At 40.2% G+C, this 12,151-nt stretch overlaps 1 protein-coding gene across 1 annotated transcript in view; it reads right to left on the bottom strand.

Moving 5' to 3' along the window:
• Window positions 1–12,151, bottom strand: part of nrg3b (neuregulin 3b) — a 303,274-nt gene that overhangs the window by 153,227 nt on the left and 137,896 nt on the right. The window contains exon 2 of the mRNA XM_050060435.1: window positions 8,185–8,320. Coding sequence (XP_049916392.1) covers window positions 8,185–8,320 — 136 coding nt within the window. The remainder of the gene's footprint in view (window positions 1–8,184; window positions 8,321–12,151) is intronic.

Genomic DNA, 12,151 nt, shown 5'->3' with positions numbered 1-12,151 from the left:
TTTGATAAAACTGACGTTCTGTAGATAAGTAGGTGTTATTTGTGTACATAAACAATGACAAAGAGCATCCACATCATGCAAATCCATGAACAACAATTGAGAATTTACATTTTGCTGTATTGCATGCCCTGAGAAAAGCGCTCTCAATGCCTGGATGTTAAAACCATTGCTGTGTGACACCGAAACACAACACAATGCTGCAGGTGGCGGGCCAAAGCTGCAGTGCACCCTCATTCTGACTAATATATTCTACAACATCCTCCAACCGTGGCTAACTGCATGCTTTTGGTTTGCTGAGCACATGTCAGGCTGATACTGCTGAGCCCTCACATCAAAGTCAAAACCTGCATCACTGAACAGGTCCAGTATTTTTTAAACTACAACCTGCTAGAAATAATGGTATAGAAAATTGCAGAAAGAGCGTTACTCTGGTTGGGGTGTGTATCAATAAGGGCCGAGCTGAATGAAGGACATCCATGCAGAATGATCAATTACATCACAGCTATTTCCATAAGATATTATCGGAGGCCGTAAGGTTCTAGTTTGTTGTGGACTCTCAGAGGACTTTAAGTGGCTCTCCTGTCTGAATTACACACAAGCCCTCCTGTAATTCACAGACCTCACATATAGATCTAACCAATCCAATGTATTACTCGCTGCACCACCAATTAACCTCTAAACAGCTCCACATGGAACTGTTGCTATTTTTACAAACACATTGAAACACACAGAGCACACATATTCTGTCGATTTGCAGTTAACTTAAGTGGTTAAGTGGAAGGTAAAGGAAAAATATGGTTTGTGTCAGAGGCAATTATGCCACACTGAAATCCTGGTGTTTATAATAACCATATTTCACCCTTGTACCACCCATCTATAAAGACCATATAAAAAGGTTATGGTCAAAGGCACATATGGTATTTTTCATGAATAAATCTTTGCAGATAATATGTTGGACCGTTCTAACTTAAATCCCTCAACTGGAGAAAAAAATATTCTAAATCCAAAGTTTTAGTCATAACTAAATACACTTGTGACTGTGTGTTCTGATTGGGATTCAACCCAGAACCATCAGCATGCACCATTATTCATGGAGTGACAGTTGTGGAGCTAGCTGTGTCCTCTATGGCACTGTTAGGCATTGGCAGATCCATGTTGTACTGGCACAGCCGAAGTGTCCCGACAGTCTGCTGCAGGTTCCATTTGTCTCCTCAAGTACTGAATTCTTCCACTGGGCAAGAGTTCTCATAGGATCACAGGAACATGTGTTATCAAGAGTCACACAACATGAAAGCAAACCAGAAAGTGGGAAAACTTTTTGGGCTCATGTGCTAGGTGAGCACTTTTTCATTCAGGTAAATGGGTGCCATTTTGGAGTCCAGTCAGTTTCATATTGTACATTCATGTAGGAGATGGATTGTCAACTTCTGTAGTGGAGACTGACTGGAAAATGATTGTTGGTATGAGAGATTTTCTCCCCTTTGTCAATAAGAACGCATAGTGATTAAAACATCTGATTGGAAAGTAGAAGGTCAGCCCCTTTCCCACTAGACAAAAAAACCCGCTAACGCCTGCTACCATCTGGTTTTTATCTTTAGTGGGAAAGGTTACGATTAGCATTCATTCCAGAGACAAGTGACTCTGCAGTAGTCACGGGTGTTTATCGCCCCCAGCTCCGATTGGCAGTGGTGGAAACATGACAACCTGATGGACGTGCTAATTTGGCCCCTTTATGTTGCGACTGTTGGTAACCTCTACAACTCTTCGTCATCTCAGCCACAAATTTGCTACTGTTTACTAACCCTGATTTCTGTTGGTTCCTGATGTTGAACATGACATGGCATACTCGTCTACTAGCCACGGAAAAGACCCCCATCGCCTGTTTTTAGCTTTAACCTTTAAAAAAACTTGCATTTACACGCTAATTTGGGTAGAGAAAGGGTATTAGTTGGCATAGCTTGCTAATGTTAGTAGTGTTTCCCACTAAATAGTACTTTTTGCCCATGTTGCTTCGACATCTGATAAGTCACAGACAGCTCCTGAGCACTCAGGTTATCATACATAACACAGAAGAGGGGGTGTAGCTAGAATTAGCTGCATCTCTTCATCACCCTGACCATCAAAACTCGTACACTGCCCTGCAATTCAAATCATGACAGCCAGTAATGTATGATAATGTATGAGTGTAACTGATGGACTTAAGTGTTGTCTGCGTTGTGTTGATATGACGAGGCCCGGACTATGGATGTCTTTAAGACGATCTCCGTTTATTCCTGAAAACTCTGACAGTATGAGGTAAAAACAAAATCCCCCTTCAATTACGACCATGTAAGCTCGAGCCCATCTCCCATGGAGTACAACAGCAAAAGGCGGCCATGTTACATTCAATTCAGTACAACAAAACACAGGAAACACACCTGACAGTAAGAGGTGAAAACAAAAAAGGCGGGAGACACTACATTATAGGTGGGGTACCCCCAAAAGTGAACGTAGGGGTACAGAAGTATCAAACTTTCCATATATTGACTATGGAGGCCTAAGGATGTCAGGTAATAATAACTGGAACAAATTTCGTGTAATTATAATACTTAATATTACAAATGTACATTTGACTTTGTTACACATGTTACTGCTGTATAATTGACCCTGTCACATGAGTAATGCAGGGAGTGCTCAAATCAAAGATGGGACAACAGCTGACATGTACCCCAGCTGGTTAACAGTATGTGACATTTGGAAGTAAAGCAATACTAACTAAGCTTAGTGCCCTCATACACAGATACTGCACCAATCAAATCAACACAGACAGTTGGTTTTGAACTTTTGTTTTTTGGTACAATTTTGAAAAAGTAACACTACAAGTCAAAAACAAAGCACCAAGGACAAATTAAATCACAACGAATTGAAATTGAGTTTGACTTTTTATCATTTAGAGGCACGACTGCACTTTGTAATATTGTAGCAACAATGTACTGCTTGCCAACAGAATCTAAAAGCAATTAAATATACTTAATAATTTGACTATGATTTGACTATCATGCTGCAGAAAGCTGCTTTTCCAGCGGGCAACAGTTCTCATAGGATCACAGGAACGTGTGTTATCTCTTCAAATGTTAATTTAATTTAAGGTGCCGTATATTCGCCCATGGTGATTCTCTACCTCTGGCACAAGGACATTCTTTGCCCTTGGGGAGAAGCTTTCGTGGCTGTTTTTATTCCAGACTCCCCATCACAAAACTGTCTGAGTGCTGTGGTGCTGAACACAAGAATAGGAAAACAGGTGACATGATTGGGTATGACGGCCAGCTCCACTACACCTCCTGATAATGTATTCCTCCACCTTTGGCTTTTTCATATTTTCAGAGAATATGTGCATTCTACTTTTGCGCGCTCAGTGAGTCTGACAACCCGGAGCCAAAGAAAAGTGTGTCATCATCTTAGTCTCTCCTTTGCTATCAGGAGTGCATGTCGGAATCATGTTTCTCCGTCTCCCGAGGGCAGATTTGATATCGATCAGCATCTGCACAGGACTAATATTGAGATTTACCGTTCTTGATGATTTGCGCTGTGTGTGACAACTGATGCTTAATATTTCAAATGACACCAGCTCTTTATTTTTAGACTTCTATGAAGTCAACAGACTCTGCATTGATATGATGCTTTTCAATAAGAACTTGATTCATACTGTAACAGTAATGGAGACTCAGGGGACAAAGGAGGCAACAACTGTCAGGTAAAGAATGATGAAATACAATGCACACTTTGAAGGAGCTGACAGGATCACACTTCACTGGAGTTGTACAAGTTGACAAATACTGTAAATGATGACTATACCTTAAATTTGGAATTTAGAGACAGTTTAAATCATACTGACTGAAATAATTTCAAAATATTCTAGCACATTTAGAATTTGCCTTTGCCACTAAATCTGCTGTTTTATTGCCATTTTCTACTAATGCGAGACAAAAATTTGGGGGGATCTTGGCAGGGTACAGAAGTAACACCTTAAAAAATTGTGGTAAAGAATGATGTACTTTCCACTCCACTTATCAATACAGTGAAGATTCTACTTGTGAGCCCCAATTAAAACAAGACCTTTGATTTCTTGTACATTTTTGGTATTTAGTGTTTAAGAAGCCACAGCACTGATGTGGAAGTAGGTCTTAACTCACATTTGCATGTTTATTTTGGGAGCCTTATTAGCATTGGCAAACATGAACATCCGGCAGGAGGGGGGGAGGGGGGTGGGGGGTGGGGGCGAAGGAAATGTTTCATAACAAAATAAATTGATTCCCAAGTTCAAAACTGTGTTCTCATCCAACGATTCAAATGTTTAAAGATTGTTCTGACATCTTAGCTTGTCTAATACTGGAAAAAATCCAACCATCTATTATGCTCTTTGCACTGTGGCCTGGAGGAGAAGATGACGTCAAAAGAGGCAGGGATCGTTAAACCTGTACTTTTCTGTACTTTAGGAAAGACTGAAGAGATCAGCAGTTATTGTCATGAGGACGCTGATCCGGCATTGCTTGGAGGGATGATTGATCTACAGGAAAATCTCCACCCAAAACCTCGGTGTAATCGTCTGCCTTATATTTCTTCAAGAAACAACTTTTTCCCTGTTAGCTGTGGATGGACAATATCTGGGTTTATCACCACGTACAGTATCACTGACAGGAAGAACAGAGGGTAACACTGTGAACAGGGAAGTATGAATACAGTTACAGCACAGCAGCAAACCTAGTGCTATTTGCAGCTTTCAGCTCATGGTTTTGGTCTGTTAGTCCATATGGTTCAATCCCCCCCCAAAAATAAAACCATGGGCAGCCATTTTCAGTAAACAACCTCACACAAACTGACTGTACGCTACCTTCCCAGCATGAAATGGCCAAGTTCCGAAGTAAACAAATGGCTGGCACGGAGAGTTAAACATTTAGCAAGCCAAAAAGAGATTAAAAAGTTTCATCAGGAGTTGGTGGACGAAACAAGGAAAAAGATGAGTGAATCATGGACTTAACCAACCTGGACCCTATTTTCCAATGTTTCTGTGTCTAATTAGTGTCTAATTAGAACAAACCATATTTTAAATCTTTCAAGTATGGAGCAAGAGCGCTATAGCCAGCAGTGGCGAAACAGGCCACAAACAGTGCCTTGTTTACTAACATATTCAGATTATTATTTTAAGTGTGTGTCAACATTATGGAAAGGATTCCCACAGAGATAGACCTTTTGGTTACAGAGTAAGATCTTTTTAACTTCTAAACTGCTATAGTCAAACTCACCAGACCCCATTTAAATAAACAGCAGTATTGTTATTGTAAAACTCAATTCTATCAAAGTCGACAGAAACAAAATAAAACTAACAAAAGCCATTTTGGTTCGTCTTTCCACTGTTCCAGCAATCACCAACCGATTTGGTTGAAATAAACCCTTAATTCACCCAGTTAGATGTGAAAATATGCTCACTCCATACACGCTAATATTACTGATTATGTAAAAGGAGTCTGGTGGGTTTGGCAATGGTGATTATAGGTATGTTTCTGGTTTAACAAGAGGAATCCTACTATTTAACAAATAGGTTTCTATCTGTAGGGATCTTTCCAAAATCTTGACTGACACTTGGAATAATAATCTGAAAATGTCAGTTGCAAAAACAAGCACTTTCAGCGGACATAAATTGACGGTGTAAACGTGCCCAGAGTAGTTACATTGCAGCCTGTTTGCAGCTGAAAAACACCCGTTACCCTTTAATTCGACAGGCAGATAGAGAGAATGGCATGTTCATGTGATAAATGTGAGATGTTAGGAATTGTGTTGTTTTTAGGAGACTGCAGTACAAAGCACTCTTGAAATTAGGGTTAGGGTTAGGTTGTGGAATAATAAGGATGGCTTCATCACATAGGAATAAAGAATTGGTTTCAAGGAGTTTATGTTCAGTACAAACTCTTTTCAACCTGTTTTACTTCTACAGTACTGTGGGTTTGGGTTGGGGTTGGGGATTTTCTGCCCCCTAGTGGTGACAAATCCTTTAACACAGCTTTAATACAGACTGCAAGTTAAACTTACTTGTTTCATATTACTTGTTGCAAATCCAGTAAAATGACAAGTACACTTGGAGTTCCACCTAATAGCGATGACATTAAACAACATCGGCATGGCAGTGAGTTTGGAGTGAAATGATAATATATTTCTGACTTACTGCCTGGACTTTTCTCAGTCAAAAAAAACAACAACCTTTCAATGAAACTACTCACAAACCTGTAATTATTCTTTCAAACAATACGCACTCAGCTCAGGAGAAATTGGCAGACAGCGCCTCTTGGTTAGGCCCTACAGTCTTTCCTCAGTCCTGCTGTATGCAGTCATTCAACTGTCGCTAATTATAGCCCAAAGGGTAGTTGCTACGAGTCTTCAGGGTTTCTTGATGCTGCTGCTGCTGCACAGGTGGGACATTCCAATTTGTTGTGCCGGCCATATTAAGGCATGAAACACACATTGATTCTCCTTTCTATCACAGAATCATTACCAGAGTCTCAACTGTCTCCATTCAGTGTGTATATATATATATATATATATATATCATTATGCTATCAAATATACAAGTCTTATGAGTATTAATACTTAAAACTTTCAACTGTTCAAACTGATGTATTTTCCCATTGTTATACCTAGTTATCACTAAAACTGTATTTGTTTCTTCATGCCAAACAAATTTACACAAAAAATTACATTTCCAAGACAAACATTTGTTTAATTCATTTATCTGGGTAACTGACTAAACCATTTGACTGCTTTCACGACCGAAAATTATCAGTAAATGCACAATTTCCGACTGTTTTTCCAACTTTAATTTGCTCGACGTACTTTCCTAAGAAGCTTGACTCATGCTCATGCCTCATTTATAATGCACCAGGTTTTTTTTTTCTCGATGAAGATTTAGGCCCCTTTAATTCCAGGTAGGTGTGCTAATGAGCTGTTTTTCAATTCAGCACCATTCAGCACAACTCTTCCCTCGGAGAAAATACCTTATCATGTATTTTTAAAGTGATGTATTTTTAAAGTGATGCATGAGAGTGATTGCAGGGTTGAAGTGGAGGGTGCCACGAGGGGGAGCAGACATGCAGGATCATACAAAGAGGAGAGAGACACCGAAGGTCCAGGCGAGATCTTGCACCTGCTAATGAATGGTGTATGCACATAAATCTGCAATGCACATACAGTCACATGAGCATTAGTAATGAGCGGGCTTTCCTAGTGTACTGTTTGGTGTCTGGTTTTTGCACTACAGTAAAACCAACAGAAACTTATATCACTGAATATGCTGCTCAAAAAACATTGCGAAGCACTTTAGCCGACATATATTCCCCCTCTCCCTGTATATCACTTTGTATTTTCTGGTTTGAGTGCTATATAAACATACTTTGCTTGCTCTCTCCGACAGATATGGAGAAACACAACCAGCTGGCAGATAAATGATATTGGCTTGCTAATGCAGGCAAATGGGTTGTCATAGGCATTAGAAAAGATTGGATTCCTGTCTTCGATAAATTTAATCTAGGTAATTGACAACATTTTAGATAGGCCTGCCACATTATGAGCTGTGTGAAAAGTCCACTAAGGCTATACTTAAAGGAGTTACCTCTATTTATTCTGTTCAAGGTGTGAGCGACTGCCTGAGTGAAACTAAAGGCAAAAAGAAATTGGGAAAAAGAAGAAGAAGAAAAAATCTTTTAAGTAAGATCAAAGACGGATCTTGCAGGAGTCCTTTCTTTTCACCTACCATTAAAATGCATCTCATACCAGAGAGAAAAAAGGCTGCTTTCACTATTAAAAGTTTTGTCAGACCAAATTAAAGTCACAGTTAGATCACATTTGCTCCCCATGTGCCTCCTGCTTGGAAGTGCATTTGTATAGTTTGATGGTGATGGTGTGGATCGGAGAATCGGCTGCGGTGTGCTTTGTGATTCTGGAGCTTGGGTGCATTTTGGGTGCATCTGCACAAGGATTTTCCCGTGTTTCATCACTCTAACAACACAGTCACTGTCAGGCTGGTGAGGGGGAAAAAAGGCAGCTTGAATGAAAATGACCCCAAGGTTAGCGATTGAAGGGGAAGGGCAAAGAGAGGAAACGTCAATGCTGAGTAGAAACCAAATGCCTCTCACGCACACATACACACACACTCACCTGCAGTGTCTGTGAACCCCAGCCACGGTTTCAATGATGGAGCACTCTCCCTCGTTTAAACAAAAGGCCAGGTCCTTGTCTTCCACACATGGCTTGAAGACCTCTGAACGCAGACTGGGGAGTGTGGGGGCCACTGCTGTGGACAGAAAGAGACAGGAAGGACAGATTTAGACACTAAGAATGTTTAAAAAAAAATCAAATATCTCTCATTCATTCAACTTAGATCAAAGCTAATTTGCATAGGGACGTTTCTCATTTCTTTAATTTCTTTAAGTGCCTCTGCGCGTCATCCTGTCAGGGCGCTAAAAGTTTAGCTTTCCTTCTTTATTTGTACTGAAATGACCACTCTGCTCTGACTGAAAGAGAAGACTTCATTAGTTGTTGATTTCTGACAGTCTTTGGGCTAAAGGCAGGATTGCCCTCGGAAATGACTGTCTTCATTACTGGCTGAGTAGAATTAGCATTTTCGGTTTGAAGGTTTTCCGACTTTGCCCTGATGCAATAAAGAAAGTAATGGTGTAATGCATGTTATTGACTGCAACAACACGCCTTAGTATTATTATTGTTATCAGCGTTGCACTGCTTTTGGTGTATTTGTTGCTTTTATAAAACATATGTACAGCACTCCTGGTGTCTGTTTTGCTGTTTGTTTCAAATGAAGCAGTTTAACTGCAATTCCTTAGTGAGTTTCCTGGTCTGCTGCTTTGGTAAACACAGTTAGAAAACACAAAAATACATTACAGCTGTAAGGAAGCGGGACGATAATGTTACACTACAAAGACACAGCGGAGAGCGAGAGATGGGCTCGGAGATGTAGCTTTAATTCTCCTCTTCGAGTCTGACCCTGAGCCGCTCTCACATAAAGAGCATGGCTGCCATGTACAAGCACTGCAATGCAGAGTTCTCCACCCTGTGAAATATGCACAGCTGTCAGGCATGTGGCCACAGCAACATATAAATATTGTGAGCTAGTGTGTGCATCCACACGTTAGTGTATGCAGACATTTATTCATGCACAAGGATACACATGTGTGGGCACACACACATACACACACACGTACTATAACATTGAAATTATCACCCAGAAGCTCTTTGACTCCGTCATGTAGCCAGGCTTTGAAAATTGGATTGACTGGTATTACGCTCAATACCTTGCCAATACAATTGGATTACACATCTGATTCTGCTTTCATCCATTTATACTGTGCACACTGACACACCGTATAAATGCACACACATGCACGCTCACACACTGTATTCTTCTAATTGTCATTCCGTGCCTATTTCTATCATCCTTTCATGTGAGTCTGCCTGCTTTGCGCGCCGCACTCCTGCCGGCCAATGGCCCTTTTTCAGTTGAGGCTCTAGTGACCAATCGCGTGTGGAGGAATAAAAAGTCAGTAATCCGTTTGTTGTGCCCAAGTGTCCAGTTCAATCTATGTTTTGTTTACGGCCATTGATCGATAAATCCGGGGGCTCTTCGTGTAAGGCCCGAGAGATGATGAGAGATCAGAGGGAACACAAAAAGAGATATGTTGTGTTCTTGGGACCAACCATGACTCTGCTCTGTCAGAGTCAAAACTTTGGAAGCTATCATTTAGACCACTTACTGTAGAGGCTCATAGCATTTCTTCAGATGCATTTGGGGTCCTTTTTCTCTTTTTATATCTATGTCGGGAGATTGAGTGCATGTTGACACGTGACAAGAGCTGGCTCAAAGTTCAGTTCACAAATTAAAATGAACTACTTGATAGATTACAATTAGAATGTTGTAAGTTTTATAAGCCATTTTTTCTTTTAAAGTAGAATTCCTGCTACCCATCCGCAGCCCCCAGTCGTCGCCACTGCCAACTCCAGAATCACAGACAGAGATTACTTTTAAGAGCCAAGATAAACCAATGTGAGTTTATGTTCCACCACTGAATGTATCATATGTTGCTGGTAGTGGAAAAAAGGGTGCAGTAAAGGTATACTGTAGATGCAATGGAAATTTAATTTACCCTGCATAAGCCAAATTATGCAGCAGTTAAAAAACATAAAATTTGCAATTCATATGCTTCCAAGCGAGCCAGCACGGGCACTGCCACTGGCTTCATTACAGTTGCTATAGCTCAAAGATGTGTTACAATTTCAGTTCTGCAGAGCACTTGAATGAATATACATCTGGAGAGACAAAGATTATTTCACACAAATTTTCTCACAATGAATAATCGATATAGGAATAGTCTGAGGCCCCTTATTTTTGGTTATCCTGTATCGTCTATATCAACCAAAGGATAAACCGGAATATCAACGATACCAAAGAAAGGGAATTAATAAATTAATAATCAATTGCACTGTACTTGAAAATAAAATCTTTTTTTTCTTTTTTACATTTTAATCATTTTACATTTTAAGGCTTTTTTAAAACTACAGAGAGCTACACATTTTCAAAGCAGAGTCCATTCCATAATTAGACTTCCCTAATTTTTTTTTTTTTTTTTTTTTGGCACAACATGGTTTGGACAAAGCAATTCTTATTATTCAGACAATGTAATTGGAATATTAACATATTTTTAAAAAGTAATAGTTAGTATATATACATACACACAATATATACAAGATAGGATATTCAAAATTATAGTACCTTAATAGGAATAGTCCAAACTTACTCAGTTTTAGACTTAATACGAAATTTGGCCAACAAACACCAAACCAACTGATGCCTTGATCGATTAAAGAAGCTTAGGGAAGCTTCAGGAAAACTGCAGCCACCGTTTCATGTACTGCAGTCGGCTCTGGGTAGCGAATTTGCATCTGGGATAGCAAAGGCATTATCCGCTGTGCTCCACCTTTTTCCTCCGCTGATTGACCTATAATGACATTTTTACCATAACCAATCTCCCTCTTCATGCCTAAACCTCACTAACCCAACCAACGAAGGCAGCGAGCACTTGCCAGTCATGGGGAGAGTAGGTCAGTTCATGCCTTCGCTATTCTAGGAAACGCACGTTCGCCTAAGGCTATGGATGGCCTGGGAGTCAGTGGATTTACAGAGTGGAGGATGAAGTTGTTGGAGGGTAAAACTAAAAACGACTGACTTTTTGGTCCGATACCAAGGGTTGGCGAGCTAGAGGCTATCAGGACTGTGTTTCTACACTTCAAAGGTGCAGCTGAAGGCTAACGGTAGGCTACGCTGTGTCTTTCTTCTGACTTGCAACCGGAGTGGAGGCAGAAAAACAGGAGACTCACTGCGGCCAAGATAGTCGGAGACCCTGCTGTTTAATTCGCCATAAATCATGGGGTGCTGTAAAATGAGCTTTGTTAACTGTCACAAGAGTGAACGATGCTCAAGCTCAAGTTCATAAGTTGCGTTGACCAAAAATATGAACCCATTTAATGAACGATGCTGTGTTAGCGCGTTCATGCCCATCCCTGGGGTGGATGCTTTTAAATGAAACTAAAGGCATTCACACTCTGCATCTGTTGAATGCTTTTTGATTGCTAGTTAGACTCATTTTTGGATTACTTCTTATACACCAGCCCCAAGAGTGTGATGCATATGAAAGTAGGTTTTGAACCCGAGTTGACTCTCACTTTCTAGGCTTTAAAAGACAAGGATTACGTCTTGTATTATTAATTCCACAAATTCTCAGAGTGGAATGTTCAAAAGGTTATCTATTCCAAGATGCAACTTTAATAATAGAAAATAGAACACAACGTCCCCCTGTGGTATGCATGTCCCTGATAATAATTGTCACAGCGTTTAAAGTCCCTCATATCTATTATTCACACAGCAGCAGTGACCACATGTGAGATACAGTATGTTTGATATACAAAGACAAAGGCCGCTGTGTTAGGTCATTGGTTTGGGTTTAAGCACATGAAGCAGAGCTGTTCTGACAGAAGGGGAAATTGATTTTGTGCTGTAAGCCTAACCATTGATATATTTACATTACAAAAGCCAAGGTCAGGCGGATACCAAACA

The sequence above is a fragment of the Epinephelus moara genome, chromosome 13 (assembly GCF_006386435.1).
Source record: "Epinephelus moara isolate mb chromosome 13, YSFRI_EMoa_1.0, whole genome shotgun sequence".
Taxonomy (NCBI): domain Eukaryota; kingdom Metazoa; phylum Chordata; class Actinopteri; order Perciformes; family Serranidae; genus Epinephelus; species Epinephelus moara.
Note: the sequence above shows the minus strand (reverse complement) of the source record. Positions and strands in the feature narration are given on the sequence as shown.